Consider the following 20385-nt stretch of genomic DNA (forward strand, 5'->3'; position numbering starts at 1 on the left):
GACAGGCCAGTACATCAGGAGACGTGGAGGAGGCCGGACGAGGGCAACAACCCAGCAGCAGGACTGCTACCTCCGCCTTTGTGCAAAGAGGAGCAGAAGGAGCACTGCCAGAGCCCTGCAAAATGACCTCCAGCTGGCCACAAATGTGCATGTGTCTGCTCAAACGGTCAGAAACAGACTCCCTGAGGGTGGTATGAGGGCCCGACGTCCACAGGTGGGGGTTGTGCTTACAGCCCAACACCGTGCAGGACGTTTAGCATTTGCCAGAGAACACCAAGATTGGAAAATTCGCCACTGGCGCCCTGTGCTCTTCACAGATGAAAGCAGGTTCACACTGAGCGCGTGACAGACATGACAGTCTGGAGACGCCGTGGAGAACGTTCTGCTGCCTGCAACATCCTCCAGCATGACCGGTTTGGCGGTGGGTCAGTCATGGTGTGGTGTGGCATTTCTTTGGGGGGGCCGCACAGCCCTCCATGTGCTTGCCAGAGGTAGCCTGACTGCCATTAGGTACCGAGATGAGATCCTCAGACCCTTTGTGAGACCATATGCTGGTGCGGTTGGCCCTGGGTTCCTTCTACTGCAAGACAATGCTAGACCTCATGTGGCTGGAGTGTGTCAGCAGTTCCTGAAAGAGGATGGCATTGATGCTATGTACTGGCCCGCCCGTTCTCCACACATGGTCTGGGAGGAGATCCCTCAGGAGACCATCCGCCACCTCATCAGGAGCATGCCCAGGCGTTGTAGGGAGGTCATACAGGCACGTGGATGCCACACACACTACGGAGCCTCATTTTGACTTGTTTTAAGGACATTACATCAAAGTTGGATCAGCCTGTAGTGTGGTTTTCCACTTTAATTTTGAGTGTGACTCCAAATCCAGACCTCCATGGGTTGATAAATTTGATTTCCATTGATAATTTGTGTGTGATCTTGTTGTCAGCACATTCAACTATGTAAAGAAAAAAGTATTTAATGAAAATATTTAATTCATTCAGATCTAGGATGTGTTATTTAAGTGTTCCCTTTATTTTTTGAGCAGTGTAGTTGTGCAGCAACACACCCCATCCAACCTGGCAGAGCTGGAGAGGATCTGCAGAGAAGAATGGGAGAAACTCCACAAATACAGGTGTGCCAAGCTTGTAGCGTCATACCCAAGAATACTCGAGGCTGTAATCACTGCCAAAGGTGCTTCAACAAAGTACTGAGTAAAGGGTCTGAATAAATGTGATATCAGTAAAAAAAAAAATGTTTACACATCAATTTTAGAATAAGGCTGTAACGTAACAAAACGTGGAAAAAGGGGGTTTGAATACTTTCCAAATGCACTGTATGCATCAGCTATGAGTCAGAGATAATGGATTTAACTGCATGTCGAATCCAAAACGGGTTAACTTTCGTGTTAATGTCCATTTGTTGCACATTCCATCCATCTCCCTCTATCCTTCTCTCCCCATCCTTCCCCCTACCTCATCCCTCTCTCCTGAACCGTACCTTCTTTGCCGTTCTTCTGGAAGCCATTGCGGACATCTTGGCTGAGTACAGCTGAGTACTCTCCCCCCACCTCTCTGTAGATGTTGAACTCTTCCTCCAGAGTGTGGATAACTACAGCCAGGTCCTTCTCCCGCACCTGAGGAAACAACAACAAAAAATACTTACTTTGTCATCAAAATAGACTAGTTGCCTACCTGGCTAAACACTACCACCCTTGTGTAATACGCTCCCTCCCTCTTTTGACACAACCAGTCTTTTGCCTTAACAGAGCCCATGAACTCTGAGAACTATGTCAGGAATTAACATATTTGCTGACGGGGCCGTCTGGCACTACGTCTGTTATTTCTGCCCACTTAACACTTTCACTGGTGAGATGTCAACAACTGCTATTAGAATATTCAGCTAAGTTCCGGTTCTCAGTACAGTGGCTGTTAATACCTCACCTGTTAAAATGTCAAGTTGACAAATAATACAGCCTATCGCTTAGCAACTCTGTCACAGTTAAACACCAAGGCCATGTTTAGGAGGGTGTAACAAAACAGAATTTCTGTCTGGACATTAAGGCCCATTATGTTGTAGAATAACAATAAATAAATCGTATCAGCCAACCCAATCATCCCCAGGTATAAACTGGTCGGAATTACAGCCACAGTTTGCGGACTCACCAGGATGAAGTCCGTCTGATAGGTGGACAGCATGAAGACTGACACGTGCTGCTGGGCCAACGGGGCGATGACGGATTTGGCGATCTTGGTCACGCCCACCGCTTGTGAGCTGTTGGAAGCGTTGCCGTTGGAGATGACGTTGAGTGGCAGCCACACGGAACTCTCCACCTGAAGGTGCTCCGAGGGCTGTAGCTCTGGAGGGGGGAGTAGGGGAGGGGTGAGGGTCACGTCAGGACAGGGAGCAGACGCACGCAAACAACACACACAAAGTTGGACACAGGCCAAATGCAAAGTTGTTATTTTACCAACCTAGTCTCAAGCCATGTCTACACAGCTGCTTTAAGTAATTTCCTCTGAACTACACCCCACTGCCTTCCTTCATGGGGGTCTAAAATACCTATGCTATTTATAAACTATCACTCAGCTGAGTTACAACCAGGAAGTGGATCCTATGTCATGACATAGAAACAAGCTAGGATGGCGTTTCCCCAAGAGACTGATCTAAAGTCAGTTTCGTAGTTGTACCTCTAAGTGGTTGAGATTAAGATTTGGGGAGGGTAAGGTGATTCTGGAGCAGTAGGCTACTTCGATCACTCGACTGCTTGATGGCTATTTTGTGTGTGTGTGTGGGAGGGGGGGGGGGGGTCTGGACAGGGGTCAAGAGTCAGGGTTCAACCAGACCCTCCTCTAACTCTCCGCTCTGTTTGCATCAGTCTATTCACACCGGATGGGCACGGGCCAGGGAAAACAACACTGTTCCCTACTGGGCCTAGAGGGTCTAAACTGACCCACAAGCAGGATATTTCTCATTCCTTACCTTCATTGCAAAACAGTGTTTTAATCAGTTATTTGGTAACAAGTGAATATACTTCGTATAGTTGCAAACTTTAATGTTTCACAATTTTTATTTGTATGAAATTCACCGAGTAGGATGGTCCTGGTGCACAACCACGATGTACAGCTGAAGTCAGAAGTTTACATACACTTAGGTTGGAGTCATTAAAACTCATTTTTCAACCACTCCACAAATTTCTTGTTATTAAACTATAGTTTTGGCAAGTCAGTTAGGACATCGACTTTGTGCATGACACAAGTCATTTTTCCAACAATTGTTCACAGACAAGATTATTTCACTTATAATTCACTATCACAATTCCAGTGGGTCAGAAATGTACATACACTAAGTTGACTGTGCCTTTAAACAGCTTGGAAAATTCCAGAAAATGATGTCATGGCTTTAGAAGCTTCTGACAATCTAATTGACATCCTTTGAGTCAATTGAAGGTGTACCTGTGGATGCATTTCAAGGCCTACCTTCAAACTCAGTGCCTCTTTGCTTGACATCATGGGAAAATCAAAAGAAATCAGCCCAAAAAAGTCTGGTTCATCCTTGTGAGCAATTTCCAAATGCCTGGAGGTACCATGTTCCTCTGTACAAACAATAGAACGCAAGTATAAACACCATGGGACCACGCAGCTGTCATCCCGCTCAGGAAGGAGACACGTTCTGTCTCCTAGAGATAAACAAAATTTGGTGTGAAGTGCAAATCAATCCCAGAACAGCAGCAAAGGACCTTGTGAAGATGCTGGAGGAAACCGGTACAAAAGTATCTATATCCACAGTTAAATGTGTCCTATATCGACATAACCTGAAAGTCCGCTCAGCAAGGAAGAAGCCACTGCTCCAAAACCACCATAAAAAAGCTAGACTACGGTTTGCAACTGCACATGGGGACAAAGATCATACTTTTTGGAGAAATGTCCTCTGGTCTGATGAAACAAAAACATAGAACTGTTTGAACATAATGACCATCGTTATGTTTGGAGGAAAAAGGGGGAGGCTTGCAAGCCGAAGAACGCCATCCCAACCGTGAAGCACGGGGGTGGCAGCATCATGTTGTGGGAGTGCTTTGCTGCAGGAGGGGCTGGTGCACGTCACAAAATAGATGGCATCACGAGAAAGGAAAATTATGTGGATATATTGAAGCAACATCAAGACATCAGTCAGGAAGTTAAAGCTTGGTCGCAAATGGGTCTTCCAAATGGACAATGACCCCAAGCATACTTCCAAAGTTGTGGCAAAATGGCTTAAGGACAACAATGTCATGGTATTGTTGTGGCCATCACAAAGCCCTGACCTCAAACCTATAGAAAATTTGTGTGCGAGCAAGGAGGACTACAAACCTGACTCAGTTACACCAGCTCTGTCAGGAGGAATGGGCCAAAATGGGCCAATTCACCCAACTTATTGTGGGAAGCTTGTGGAAGGCTACCCAAAATGTTTGACCCAAGTTAAACAATTTAAAGTCAATTCTACCAAATACTAATTGAGTGTACGTATGTAAACTTCTGACGTACTGGGAATGTGATGAAAGAAATAAAAGCTGAAGTAAATCATTCTCTCTACTATTATTCTGACATTTAACATTCTTAAAATAAAGTGGAGATCCTAACTGACCTAAGACATGGAATTTTTACTCTGATTAAATGTCAGGAATTGTGAAAAACGGAGTTTAAATGTATTTGACTAAGGTGTATGTAAACTTCCGACTTCAACTGTATATGTAGTTAGACACAGGCTAATAATGCATTGTACTGGATTGAACCATGTATGCATTCAGCTCTGAGTTTTCTAAAGGAAATTTGTTTGTTGCTATGTTACTTTATGCTCTATAGCATTATGTTTCACATGTGTGAAGTGAACTTCTTGTTCTTCATCCCCTGAAGTAATTGAACACTTGTTGACTGGGAAACTAAATGGTATTGATTCACAACATTAACAGGCAGTTCCAGGACCCTTCAATCACTAATGAAACATCACTCTCTCATCCCCTCCCTCTCTTTCCCCCTATTGCTCTCGCTCTGTCATTCCCCTTTCCATCTCTCTATTCCCCTTCAAAGGGCCACTGTTCTGATTAGAATAATTTGTCAGAAGAAGCCCCTTGTGGCTTCACTGCACCAGCTTTCACCTCTTAAAATAGAAAGAGAGAAGGCCCGGAGGCAGTATGCGCCGGTAATATCAACTACATCGGTGAGAAAAAGACACTGGGAATAATATGACTCAAAGATAAGAATGACATAAAAAACATGTGATGTTGAAGTTGTTACAGCATGTTAAGGGAGTGTGATTGAGAATAGGCCATGAATGGAGGTTTGTTAAGTGGTGCCTCTGGTTAACTAGGGGAATCATTTACCTTTAAATCCCTCTTCATCGAGGACGACAGTGAAGTTCTCTGGGGTCTCTGTCAGACTGAAGAACTTGCATCTGAGAGAGACGGAAAAAGAGCGAAAGGGATAGACAAGAGGCAAACCGCTGGCCAATCACCAAGCCAAGCTCTAGTCTTCCCTGTGCCAACATTCCCCCAGCTTGGTCTGCTCTGCTCACAATGTGTGTACCCAATCCAACAAGGTCCTGCTTTGCTTCAATCACCAACAGTTTAAAAAAAAATCATCCTGGAGAGAGCAGAGCCAGACCCGTTCTAAGATGGGATGGCAGGACAGTCATTCTTTCGAGGGCCTCACTTGTTAGGCCGATTGCTGTGCAGCCTAGCAGTGGGGAGCACTGGGGACATTAAGGTAAGCAGGGAACTTGGACTGGATTCACTTCAGGCCTGAACCCAAAATACTTAAGTCTCAGATTTTGGGACAGGGAGAGTTTCAGGGACACAGTTGTCTTTGTGGCAGGCGGTCGGTCCCCTGCCCAGCAGGAGAGAGATCCATTCAGGAGAACTATGGGATGAGATTGGACCCTGGGCAGAATACAGGAGTGTACTGAAAGAATAATGATATGGGTCTCATTAAACACCACCCCTCTCCCCTGCAAAGCGGTAGTTGCAAAACAAAAGAGAACAGACATAGCCTAGTGCCAGATCAGTTTGTGCTCTAGGTCTATATACTAGTCAACTTCTATGGTCATTGTCATCAGTGCAAAGCTGCAGAGTCAGACCATCTAATCTTCTGGATGATTAAACTGTGCAACATCCTTCCCTTTAGTTCCCTCAGCAACATCCCCCCCATCATCATCCCATCTCCCACCAGCTGCATTACACTAGAATACGGTCCTACTCAGCAAAATGTTATCCATTGTTTCCATTAGACGGTGAAATTAATCCAAAAGAGAGTTGTGTGTCTGAAATGGCACCCTATTCCCTACATAGTGCACTACTTTGACCAGAGCCCTATGGCAGTGCATAAAAAGTAGAGCACTGCACATCATACAGTAAAGAATAGGGGAGCCATTTTGGACGCAACCAAAAAAAAAGACAGCTCCACCCAGCCGACTGTAGAGCGAGCAAGGTAGCGAGCTAACTTAGCAGCCCATTGTCTCCTGCCACCTCCTTGCCAGTCCTTCCTGTTGACCTCCCACGCTGTCTTCCTGATAGGTTTTCCACTTGTTATTGTTAAGCCCGCAAGAAGAAGGGAGAGGACAGTGCTAGCAACCCTCTGTCTGCTTTGTTTAGGCTAGCCTTCTCAATGAAAAAACATTAAAAGCTCATGATTTTTTTTTTATACCAGTAGGAGAGTGCATTATAGTGAGCCTAATTGGTAACAATTTACTTTGACTTCCTATTCATAACATTAACTATTAAACAATCAATTAATTAATTAATTAATTAACTATAAACAATTCATGAACTTGTTACAACAGGTCCCAAACGCATTATTAAAAGTTAATGAAATATATCCACAGCACATTCATGTCATTCTATGCAAGAGATCATATTTAGGCATCTTAATAGATGCATCATTACAATGACAGCGTAGTGTCATTACGGCTGTTCTCAAAATTGTGGTTCTGCCATACCAGCTCTTAGTGAATATGACAAAAAGGCCAAACCACGTTTAGAAAATTGAGCTAATATGTAGCCGGCCTGTACCAGCTCAATTTCCCCCACTGGTCAGTACAGACCCTTGACTTAGCTTCTTTTTCTTCTCACTGAGATCAATGGTGCATGAAAATCCTGACGGGGTTGAATCCTCAAGGTCAATTCTACGGATCAAATCGTGTAGTTGAGGGTCATGTCAAAACTCTTTTGCTACGCATTAACAGCCCTCCACATCACAATTAACTTGGTCATACTGGTCTATAAAACACACACATGAAAGGTCTATGTATGAATTATATGCAGTCAATGTAATGTAATTTACATTTTTTCATTCATAAAACACTAATTTATAAAACATGCCTCACTTATCAAAAAGAGCACAGACATTTTCCAGATGTAGCTAGCACATTTGATGAGGACATCGCCAAAGAATCTTACTATTGCCATTTTTCAGTATTAATTTTGTATTTTTTTTTAATAGATTAATAGCCTAGTGGTTAGAATGTCGGGTCAGTAACCGAAAGGTTGCTGGATCGAATCTCCGAGCTGACAAGGTAAAAATCTGTAGTTCAGCCCCTGAACAAGACAGTGGGTTACACTGTTCCCCGGTAGGCCGTCATTGTAAATAAGAATTTGTTCTTAACTGACTTTCCTAGTTAAATAAAGGTTCAATTTTTTTTTAAATATTCAAAGCATTAAAATGTAATTCCCCATTTCAGACTCGTAGCAATAATTATTTAAGTGACAAAACATACTAAGACAGGGTGGTAAAGATGGCTAGAATTTTCTTACTAATGTAGCTAGCTATCCCCCTGGCTATGTCAACATGAAAATTAGCTTTTTGGTCTTAATGTAAAATTATGTTAGGTTTACAATCACATTTTAGGAAGAGAAATAGGTGGGGTTTATGACTTTGTGGAAACTAGTGATGACCCAGGAGGAGAGAGTGAGAGGTCACTTTAATGTCACTTCCTGGTGACCTCGCACTTATTTTGTAAAACATTTTTAATTAAACATTTTTTTAAAGATTAATATTACAGGAGTTTCCCCTTGAAATCAGACATGTTCATGGTAAGGACAACCTGGTTGCTGATTGTCTTCCATGGATGGGCAGTCAATAAGTTTTGTGTTTAGCCAGTATGTAGCCCTGGCACACATTTTGTTTTGACTGAACGTTTTGCCATATTTTAGATAAGGTTTGTTTTGGTTGGGCTCGTACCAAGGGGGTGAGAGTTATATAAATGTACATTAGTTTTAGGCTGCTATATTAAAAATAAAATGGAAACAATGTTTATTTTAAAAAAATAAATTAATTCCAGGGGTTTTATTTATTTGTACTATTTTCTACATTGTAGAATAATAGTGAAGACATCAAAACTATGAAATAACACATATGGAATGTAGTAACCAAATAAGTGTTAAACAAATCATAATATATTTTATGTTCTTTTATATTCTTCAAATAGCCACCCATTGCCCCATTGTTACAGGGACAGCTTTGCACACTCTTGGCATTCTCTCATACAGCTTCATGAGGTAGTCACCTGGAGTGCATTTCAATGAACGTTGTGCTTTGTTAAAAGTTCATTTGTGGAATTTCTTTCCTTCTTAATGCGTTTGAGCCAATCAGTTGTGTTGTGACAAGGTATGGGTGGTATACAGAAGGTTGCCCTATTTGGTAAAAGACCAAGTCCATATTATGGCAAGAACAGCTAAAAAGAAACAAAGAGAAACAACAGTCCATCATTACTTTAAGGCATGAAGGTCAGTCAATCCAGAAAATGTCAAGAACTATCAAAAACCATCAAGCGCTATGATGAAACTAACTCTCACGAGGGCCGATACAGGAAAGGAAGAAGTTAAAGTTAACTGCACTTAAATGTTTCAGAGTTCAAGTAACAAACTAGAGGTGGACCGATTAAATCGGCATGGAGTGCTGCATCAGATGACCTGGCCTCCACAATCACCTGACCTCAACCCAATTGAGCTGGTTTGGGATGAGTTGGACCGCAGAGTGAAGAAAAAGCAGTCAAGTGCTCAGCATGTGGTACTCCTTCAAGGCTGTTGGAAAATCAAATCAAATTTATTTATATAGTCCTTCGTACATCAGCTGATATCTCAAAGTGCTGTACAGAAACCCAGCCTAAAACCCCAAACAGCAAGCAATGCAGGTGTAGAAGCACAGTGGCTAGGAAAAGCATTCCAGCTGAAGCTGGTTGAGAAAATGCAGAGTGTGCAAAGCTGTCATCAAGGCAAAGGGTGGCTACTTTGAAGAGAACACTTTTTTGGTTACTACATGATTCCATGTGTTATTTAATAGTTGTCGTCTTCACTATTATTCTACAATGTAAAAATATTAAAAATAAAGAAAAACCCTGGAATGATTAGGTTTCCAAATTTGACTTGTATTGTGTGTGTATGTCTGATTTGTTTTGTCGAAGTGTTGACAGCCAGTAAACGCCATGTTTATATTGGACAAGGCAATGCATTTAAATAGTGTCGCATTTAAGTGGATCATGTTGTGAAATTGAAGTTGTTTTCTGTTGGTTTTGTCCAACAAAATATATATTTGTTGTCTTAAGGTGGAAGGTGTTACAGGATTTGGTTTTTCCATTTATATTTTAAGGTTGGACTTTAGCACTTTGGGCATACCGACTGGTGTCACCTCGTTAGTCAGTATGTGTTACACCTGTGTTGGCTTGTCATCTCGTTAGTGAGAAGGTGTTTCATCTGTGTTGGCACAGGTGATATTTAAGAGCTGCTGGCCCAGTGCTCCAGTTAACTTGAGTTGGGAAGGGTTAACACCTTCAGTTAGCTCGCCCCATTTGACTTCTTAAATTTAAAGAAAAAAAATCTTATTTAACCTGGTTTTTCTTTTGCTCCACTTTTTGGTTTGTGTCCAGTCTAAATTTGGTGTGGTTTTTATTTTTGTATGCCTCTTGGGCAAATGTATTGGGTACTCCTGGTGGGTGTCTAAGGTCCCAGTTGTTGTTGCTAGTCATCTTTCAGTGGACACCCCATGAGTAGCTTTCAGAACCCCTCCCAGAACCCAACCTATTTCATTTTGTTTGTTGTTAGGGACTTGTTCGTTCTCCCTTCCGTTTGATTAACTATTTTTGGTTTCTTGCTGGGGAACACTGACAGGGACGTTCCCAAGCAAGAAACCAAAAATTGCAGAAAACAGAAGGGGGAACTAACAAAGATTCACTAACAACCACCAATACGAGTTCATGACTGACATTGTACGTTTGCACATAAAAAAAAACAAATGGCTAATAAGAAGCCCAAATAACACTAGGTTGTAACCCAAAGTGAATACAGTTGGAGTCGGAAGATTACATTTAGCCAAATACATTTAAACTCAGTTTCACAATTCCTGACATATAATCCTAGTAAGAATTCACTGTCTTGGGTCAGTTAGGATCACCACTATTTTAAAAACGTCAGAATAATAGTAGCAAATTATTTATTTCAGCTTTTATTTTTTTTCATCCCATTCCCAGTGGGTCAGAAGTTTACATACACTCAATTAGTATTTGGTAGCATTGACTTTAAATTGTTTAACTTGGGTCAAACATTTTGGGTAGCCTTCCACAAGCTTCCCACAATAAGTTGGGTGAATTTTGGCCCATTCCTCCTGACAGAGCTGGTGTAACTGAGTCAGGTTTGTAGGCCTCCTTTCTCACACACTATTTTTCAGTTCTGCCCACAAATGTTCTATAGGTTTGAGGCCAGGGCTTTGTGATGGCCACTTGACATTGTTGTCCTGAAGCCATAACTTTGGAAGTATGGTTGGGGTCATTGTCCATTTGGAAGACCCATTTGCAACCAAGCTTTAGCTTCCTGACTGTCTTGAAATGCTGCTTCAATATATCCACGTAATTTTCCATCTTCATGACGCCCTCTATTTTGTGAAGTGCACCAGTCCCTCCTGCAGCAAAGCACCCCCACAACATGATGCTACTTTTGTACCTGTTTCCTCCAGCATCTTCACAAGGTCCTTTGCTATTCTGGGATTGATTTGCACTTCGCACCAAAGTACGTTCATCTCTAGGAGACAGGACGCATCTCCTTCCTGAGCGGTATGACAGCTGTGTGGTCCCATGGTGTTTATACTTGCGTGCTATTGTTTGTACAGATGAACATGGTACCTTCAGGCATTTGGAAATTACTCCCAAGGATGAACCAGACTTGTGGAGGTCTACAATTTTCTTCTGAGGGCTTGGGTGATTTCTTTTGATTTTCCAATGATGTCAAGCAAAGAGGCACTGCGTTTGAAGGTAGGCCTTGAAATACATCCACAGGTACACCCCCAATTGACTCAAAGGATGTCAATTAGCTTGTCAGAAGCTTCTAAAGCCATGACATCATTTTCTGGAATTTTCCAAGCTGTTTAAAGGCACAGTCAACTTAGTGTATGTAAACCTCTGACCCACTAGAATTGTGATACAGTGAATTCTAAGTGAAATAATCTGTATGTGAACAATTGTTGGAAAAATTACTTGTGTCATGCACAAAGTAGATGTCCTAACCGACTTACCAAAACTATAGTTTGTTAACAAGAAATTAGTGGAGTGGTTGAAAAAAAGAGTTTTAATGACTCCAACTTAAGTGTATGTAAACTTCTGACTTCAACTGTATGTCCTGTTTTTAAAAGGTTTGTAATGTGCAGAAAGATGTAAATAGTGAAATGGCTACCTAAAATTGTAACAAAATGTTTCATTAGTTTTATGACAAATTTGTAACTTTTATTTACAGAGTTTGAAAACGTGTAGACATTGTGCCAGGGGCTTAGCTAGCCGCTAGCTAAATTAGCTAATGAATAAGGGGGAAATGCTAGCTAGCTAGCTTTACCACCCTGTGTGATTATGTTTATGTTTATGATTATGTTCTACTCACAAAAATAGTTATGAGTCTGAATCTTTGAATATTAACCTTTGTTAAATCTATTAAAGAAAAGTCATACAGATAAATGCCAATAGTAGGATTCTTTGGCGATGTCCTCAGCAATTGATTTGTGCTAGCTACATCTGGAAAATTGTAAAAAAATGTTATATTTCCTTGAACATTCTGCGTTGTGTCCATATTCAATTTGATAAGTGAGGCATGTTTATAAATGCAATTGAAATGCTTTATGAATGGTTAAATAGAAATGACAGTAAATTGACTGCATATAATTTATAAATAGACCTTTAATGATGGTGTTCTAGATCATAGTGGCAAACTGCACAGTTAATTACCATAGCCATAAATGCTTCATGAATGGGGAAAAAAATTACTACTTTGACTGCATAGAATTCATACATAGATCTTTCATGTGTGCGTTATAGACCAGTATGACCAAGTTAATTGGAATGTGGAGGAGGGCTATTAATGAGTTATGAAATAGTTATGATATGACCCTCAACTACACGATTTGATCTGTAAAATGATATATATATATATGGTTTGGCCTTTTGACATATTCACTAAGAGCTGGTACAGCAGAAGCACACTTTTGAGAACACCCATAATGACACTACGCTGTCATTATAATGATGCATCTATTAAGATACCCAAATATGAGCTCTTGCATAGAATGATATGAATGCACTATAGATATACTATGATATATTTTATTAAGCTTTAATAATGCGGTTGGGACCCGTTATCACACATTCATGAAATGCCTGTGTATTATAAATGCATTATGGATATGTAGTCAAAGTAAGTCGTTACCCCCTAATTTAAGCAGGCACTTTAATGGTTTGGAGCCGGGTCTTCAGCCTCCTATCTGCGTAACACCGTTGATGGGTTAGTTTCCTGTTTCTGTGGTAATCATTCAAATCTTTCTATGAAGCTTCTTCAAAACATCTGAGGTACTGACAGGGAGATTCAACATTATAATTCTATATTCTAGGCTTAGATGAGAAAACTAAGCATTCTACTCTATTATGTCCCCAGTTCACTGCATGTAGCAACAAAGGCACAGTTATACCTTCATGATTGGTGATGAACAAGAAAAAACAAGTTATTTCTTTGGTGGCGTTGAGTGAGCAGACCTACAGTACATTTGTGAGAGGGAGAGAGAGCGAGCGAGCGAGCCTCGAAGAATTTCACTCAAAATGCTGTTTTTACCAATGAAGTAAGGGGAAATGAGAGAACTTGATTTTGCAACTGATGTTTCATCGGAAGAAGTGGGAGGGATGTGAGCCATGATGATGTCATTCTGTTATGAACAATCGCTCACCATTGCTGGTGACCATGGTGTGTATGTGAGCGTGCACATTAACTGAGGCGCAGTGGACAGGGTCAAAAGAAAAAAGTTCCTTGGCATGCACATCACTGAGGACATAAAAACGGTTCCAACACACAGACACCGTGGTGAAGAAGGCGCAACAGTGCCTCTTCAAACGGAGGCGGCTGAAGAAATTTGTCATGGCCCGTAAGACCCTCACACACTTTTACAGATGCACCATTGAGAGCATTCTGTCGTGCCGCATCACCGCCTGGTACGGCAACTACACCGCTTTCAACCCCATGGCTCTCCAGAGGGTGGTGCGGTCAGCCCAAACGAAGACCATTAAGGACCTCAGCCACCCAAGCCATGGTCTGTTCACCCAAGGGCTGTTGAGGTGACCATATTACCGCCAAACCGGCGGTCACTAGTCATGAAGGCAGTCAAATTCCACATGACCATTTAGTCACGGTAATTAGGCTTCTCCAAGCTCTGCTGATGCTGCTCATTAGTAGCCTACCAAACTTGCTAACTGCCTGGTACTCCATTGTCCCTCTCATCACTGACATCAATGCAAATGTTTTCGAAAATCTAATCAAACACACCATGAGAGCTCATGTTGCTCAACATTTCTATAGGCTATTCAATTGCGGGAGAAAACACTGATGGCCGCTAGTAAAAAGATGAGGATCAGCGTTCTATATGCTAGGCCTACTATATTTCTCAACTTTCCTAATGTTAAGCACATTGCTTATATTTACAAAAGGAGTATAACCTACCTGGCTGGCATGAAAATAATCCTCCATTCACTATTTAAGTGCATAGATGCACCTGTATCGAAAATCGAAATTCTGCCCCGGTTCGATACAGGTGCATGATAAATGGTCCATTCTAAATCAAAACGTCACACTTTAAAAATATATATATATATGTAAAGACAAGATTAAATCAAGAATAGTCTGATGGGTGACAATATTGTCACTTGTGGATGATGCCCAGCATAAGAAACAATGTCTTTTTTTGCGACTTTTTCTAATCATAGTCGCACACCTCATATAGCCTAGCCCATAGGCCTATATGTTTTAACGGTTTAAAGGTTTGTATCACAACTAAAATGGCCAAATAAGTTCTAGAAATTAAGCACATTAATCCACTTTACAAGGGGCTGGCATACATAAGCAGCGTGTGAGTTCAGTTTGGGGAAGATCATTTTTCACCATAAAAATGCACCTTTATAATAAAAGTGATAAAGGTGTTTTTCCGCTAACGGAACATTTGCGCTTATAGCCTCCTACCATGTGTGCATTGCTGCACTTACAATGTGAATATATAGCCTAATAGTTTATCAACATTTTAAGCTAAACGTTCTGATCGGTTGCATCAGCCACATTGCATAAAAACATTTTTTTTATATGCTAGTGGTTGTATTCATTCTATATTATGGGGGATAGTAGATTGACATAGGCTAGTGGTTTTGCTGTTAGGCATACTCATCTTGTTGGCTGACGAAAAGTAAAATGTGGACAGTCAGAAAAGGACACGCGCAGTTACGTCCCCGATGTGTCTGTCTTCACTTAGAGAAAGACCCGATCACATGAAGGAGAGCCATGCGAGTGAGATGGCTAGCCCCAAGTCGTTATTTGGGGGCTAGCCATTGCCATTTGCCTCATGACTCCTGCATGCTTTGTTGACTAGGAACTTTCTTGTTTACCCTACCGTGGGACAGACTGTTTGTTCCCACACTCGGGACTCTGACTCTATTGGTTACACTGACTTTTGGCCCCCCATCCCATTCTAACCACCACTCGCCTGCTTTGTATTCATGCTACCTGATGAAATTTCTGTATAATATGATCCTGCTGCCATCTAATGCACATTCAAATGTCATAAAGCAACACTGCAGAGCTCTCCCTGTCCTTTGCCGTGCCTTGATTGGATTACTGTTGATGATATCTGGAAATATACATGTCCACCCTGGCCTATCTACTTTTGCTAGCCCCAATTCTGACTTGTGCTCTGATATCTGTTTCTCTGATTTCTGCTCTCGTACAAACCTGGGTTTTCTGCACATTAACACTAGAAGCTTAATACCTAAAATGGACCAATTGAAAGTGTGGGTTCACAGCTCCAATCCAGATGTGTTGGTCATTACTGAGACGTGGTTTAGAAAGAGTGTTTTGAATACTGATGTTAACCTTTCTGGCTATAACCTTTTTCAGCAAGACAGATCTTCCAAAAGTGTTGGAGTGGCAATCTTTACCAAGGATCACCTTCAGTGCTCGGTTGTCTGCACCAAGTCTGTCCCCAAACAATTTGATTTTCTGGTTTTAAGCATTAAAACTTTCAAATAGCACTTTGTTGACTGTTGCAGGGTGTTATCGTCCTCCATCAGCACAGGCCTGTACCATACCTGCCCTAAGCTCTCTCCTGGCCCCTTACACTAACATTCTGACCAGACCGGACACGTCGCGTGCTTCACAAAATAAATTTAGATATCTATGTTATTTAATTATTGCCAAGGGCTAAAATAGAACCCCATTTATTTCTGACGCAGATCACGGGTAGCCTAGTGGTTAGAGCGTTGGGCTAGTAACCGGAAGGTTGCAAGTTCAAATCCCCGAGCTGACATGGTACAAATCTGTCGTTCTGCCCCTGAACAGGCAGTTAACCCACTGTTCCTAGGCCGTCATTGAAAATAAGAATTTGTTCTTAACTGACTTGCCTAGTTAAATAAAAGGTCAAATAAAATTGTAAAAAGTCCTGCCGCTCCCATCTTCGCATTGGTTTATAGAAGCAGGTACCTACGTGTCATCTCCTCATTGCCTTATACCCACGTGGGTGATTGAAAGACGAAATGTTTTGCCGGTTGTCGTGGTAAAAAGGGGTGGATGCCTATCACCATATACATTCAAATATGAAAAAGTCTGGAAGGAGGAGAGAAATAGAAACGATTCATTCGGTTGGCCGTTTTGTGTGTGGATTAATTTGTCAGAGTAGAGGACCTTGTGCAGTTCAGGTAAAATAACAACTCAATGTTTATATCCCAGGACAAATTAGCTAGCAACAGCAAGCTAGCTAAATAGGACAAAATAGCTAGCAAGTGCAAGCTAACTAGCTGAATTGCCATACATGTTTAATGCTTTTCGACCTGTCCCCAAATGAATGTTATTGGTTCAGAGTTTGTTTTGATATTTTAACCTGCGTGTCGTGATCGCGTTTGGTGTAGGGGGACAAAATACATTTATGCACGATAGCGCACGCGCGCAGCCGGTTTGGGTTCCGTGTAAGTCTGAATTAGTCCTGCTAGGTGACCTAAATTGGGACATGCTTAAACCACCTGACCAAGTCCTAAAGCAATGAGACTCCCTAAATCTTTCTCAGATTATTACCAATCCCACAAGGTATGACTCCAAACACCCAGAAAAGGCTACTCTCCTCAATGTTATCCTCACAAATAATCCTGATAGGTCATTACAGAAAACACCAGACTGGTACCTTAATGATCACTGTTTTACAGTCTGTGTTCGTAATGGCTGCTCAGTGAAACGTCCTGTCCTGATTTGTCATAGACACATGCTAAAAAACTTTAATGAGCAAGCCTTCCCTCATGACCTGGCCTCTAAATTGGTATAGAATCAGCTTAAACCCCTCTGTCAAAGAAACTTGGACCTTCTATTTTGATATCTACAGTAATATTGTTAACAAACGCCCCCATAAAAAAATGTAGAATTAAAAAACAGGTTCAGCCCCTGGTTCGACTGTGATCTTGCCATGTGTTGCTACTATGTTGTTGTCATCATGCTATGTTGTCGTCTTAGGTCTCTCTTTATGTAGTGTTGTCTCTCGTCGTGATGTGTGTTTTGTCCTGCATTTTTATTTAATGTATTTTTAGGGCCTTCCTCTGACACCGCCTGGTATAGAGGTCCTGGATGGCAGGAAGCATGGCCCTAGTGATGTACTGGGTCGTACACAATACCCTCTGTAGTGCCTTGCGGTCAGAGGCAGAGCAGTTGCTATACCAGGTAGTGATGCTCTCAATGGTGCAGCTGTAGAACCTTTTGAGGATCTGAGAACCCATGCCAAATATTTTCAGTCTCCTGAGGGGGAATAGGTTTTGTTGTGCCCTCTTCACAACTGGCACTTGGTGTGCCAGTTTGTTGGTGATGTGGACACCAAGGAGCTTGAAGCGCTCAACCTGCTCCACTACAGCCCTGTCAATGAGAATGGGGGCGTGCTCTGCCCTCCTTTTCCTGTAGTCCACAATCTTCTCATTTGTCTTGGTCACGTTGAGGGAGAGGTTGTCCTGGCACCACACAGCCAGGTCTCTGACCTCCTCCCTATAGGCTGTCTCATCGTTGATCAGGCCTACCACGGTTGTGTCATCAGCAAACTTGATGGTGTTGGAGTCGTGCTTGGCCATGCAGTCATGAGTGAACAGGGAGTACAGGAGGGGACTGAGCATGCACCCCCAAGGGGCCCCCGTGTTGAGGATCAGCGTGGCGGATGTGTTGTTATCTACCCTTACCACCTGGGGGTGGCCGGTCAGGAAGTCCAGGATCCAGTTGCAGAGGGAGGTGTTTAGTTCCAGGGTCCTTAGCTTAGTGATGAGCTTTGAGGGCACTATGGTGTTGAATTAGCGTAGCCCACAGCCATTTGTAATAGCCACATCAGGAAAACTCAGAGTATGCTATTATTTTCTTCTGAAATAGACTACATTTTCTTCATATCATGCTTATTTAGACCTGTCTAAAATAAATCATGGATTTCTTGTGAAGGTGTAGGCTATATTACATTGATTTCTTAGATTTCTTTTATAAATGGCTTGTAGGCTGTGTGGATTCCAGGAGATACTAAATGTGTTTGTTAATTAATGATAAATTACGTGAGACCGACAGTTACTTGCTTGACAATCACCGGCTGATGAAGTTTCGTGACCGCCAGAGCTCTAGTTCACCCTGCTACCAGCTAGCAGACAGACGGTACACAGGTGCCTTAATGCCGGGACCATGAGAAACAGCTTCTATCACCAGGCCACCAGAATGTTGAACAGGCATCACTAGCCGGCTACCTGCCCTGCACCTTGAGACTAATGCCCCAAGTATATAGAGATATTCAGCACTGGTCACTTCTACAATCTATGTACTGTTTTAATATACGGTTGCTTCCTCACAGTGTATGTATACTGTATTCTCGACATACTGTAGGTATATTAGAATGTGGATCACCTTCAATGTGAAGGTTATTATATCAGCATTTGCGCATAAAGGCGCTTCTACTGCAATTTCTGGCATAATACATTTTACCGAAACAAAAACATCCCACTATGTCGAATTAATTAATTATCTGTAGGCACTTATTTTTTAAATTTAACTAGGCAAGTCAGTTAAGAACAAAATCCTTATGTACAATGACGGCCCAGCGTCGTCCGGATTTGGCCCGCGGTAGGCTAATTGTGCACCGCCCTATGGCACTCCCAATCACGGCCGGATGTGACAGAGCCTATACACTCAAGTGTATAGAATTGTACCGAAACGTCCTGTTTCCATCACAGCTGTTGCCATTTTTTTTTTTATACGGTATGACTTTACTTGCATGAAAAGTGGATGGAAATGTGGTTACTGATCAAAATGTGTTGTCATGCTTGCTTTTCAGCAGACATATAGTGAGCAATACATTTTCGTATCGGCACCCAAGTATAGTGAAAATAACATATTGTGAAATCCCTTGCAATTCCAAGCCCTAGTCACAGATGATCAAAAACCACTATCTTTAAAAAAAAGTGTTTTAAAACAGTACTGCCATATGACAAATATATTTCAGCATATATTTTCCAAGAGAATCTTAGCTAGCACACTAGTGAAATTCTGAAGAATAAGCACACAACATGTGGTGAATGCACAAGCTTCTAAAGCCAAAATATGATCCATCACATCCACAACTTATGTTACGGATATCATAATGCTGGAAAAGGATACTGACAATGAATAGAAACCAATTATAGACCACACAAAGCCTTGACGAAAGTTAGCTTAACAGAGGAAGATCCAATATGATCAGATGTTCCTAAAAAAGGTTATGGATGTTACATTGTCTGTACCAGTCCCCCCCCCCACCCCAGTCCCCCCTCTCCTAAACACACAAACACACACACACAGTTGTGTAAAGTACTTAAGTAAAAATACTTTAAAGTACTACTTAAGTCGTTTTTTTGGTATCTGTACATTACTATTTATATTTTTGACTACTTTTACTTCACTACATTCCTTAAGACAATATTGTACTTTCTACTCCAAACATTTTCCTTGACACCCAAAAGTACTCATTACATTTTTAATGCTTAGCAGGACACCTTTACGCGCTAATTATTGCTGAGCAAACACTCATATGGCTTTTCTAGAATAGCAATGCGGAATGAGAATTGTGCTACTGAAGAAATGGTCAGACAGAGCTACAACAAAAAAAACAGGCTACTTAAGCTTTGCTTGCTTTCTATGCATGGTAATGACTTCTGAGTGGTTTGTTAGCCTACCTCCTTAAAAAAACTTTTGCCGATTGTGCGCTCTTTCTTGGGTAGCCTACTATAGGACTAATTAATGGCAGCTAGAGGCCTGTAAGAGGGAGAACTCAAAAACCTAATGCAATTATAAGGCTGTTCAAAACAAAACATGGTTTACATTAGGGTTTGTTGATATGTTCCCCAAATGCATTCATGGTAACTCTAGTCTAAACAATTCAGCATAAACCCTCCCCTTCTCCACATGGCCTGACCCCCACTCCAAAAACAGGAAAACATCAAGGTCAGGACACAACAGAATGATATGGCAATATGACATAAATACAAAGCATGACAACAAAGACAAAAACACAGCCAGAGTCCCTAAACGGCTACTGCAGGCTAGGCCATGGCAATTCTATTGCATTCCGAATGTTTTTTTGGATTCACCACATTCTAGGCCAACGCCCTAGATGTACTGTCATGTAGTGTACCCATAGCAATAGGTCTACATGTAAAATGAATAGCCTACTACTGACTCAGTGGAGGGAGTCGCTGAGAAATTCCTTTAGAATGTATTATTGAGCAATATATCCGCTGTATACATGTCTAAACATCTAAAAAGGTCATCATGAGCCAGAATTGGATGTCAGAAGGTAGTCAAGGGGCAAAGGCCAAATCTAACATCGA

At 41.7% G+C, this 20385-nt stretch overlaps 1 protein-coding gene across 1 annotated transcript in view; it reads right to left on the reverse strand.

The window, feature by feature from the left end:
• LOC139411190 (cytosolic arginine sensor for mTORC1 subunit 1-like) overlaps positions 1–20385 on the reverse strand; it is a 33401-nt gene that overhangs the window by 4802 nt on the left and 8214 nt on the right. The window contains exons 2-4 of the mRNA XM_071157119.1: positions 5354–5424; positions 2160–2353; positions 1495–1630 (exon numbers count right to left, since the gene is read on the reverse strand). Of these exons, the coding sequence (XP_071013220.1) occupies positions 1495–1630; positions 2160–2353; positions 5354–5424 (401 nt within the window). The remainder of the gene's footprint in view (positions 1–1494; positions 1631–2159; positions 2354–5353; positions 5425–20385) is intronic.

The sequence above is a fragment of the Oncorhynchus clarkii genome, chromosome 6, assembly GCF_045791955.1.
Source record: "Oncorhynchus clarkii lewisi isolate Uvic-CL-2024 chromosome 6, UVic_Ocla_1.0, whole genome shotgun sequence".
In the NCBI taxonomy this organism is placed as follows: Eukaryota; Metazoa; Chordata; class Actinopteri; order Salmoniformes; family Salmonidae; genus Oncorhynchus; species Oncorhynchus clarkii.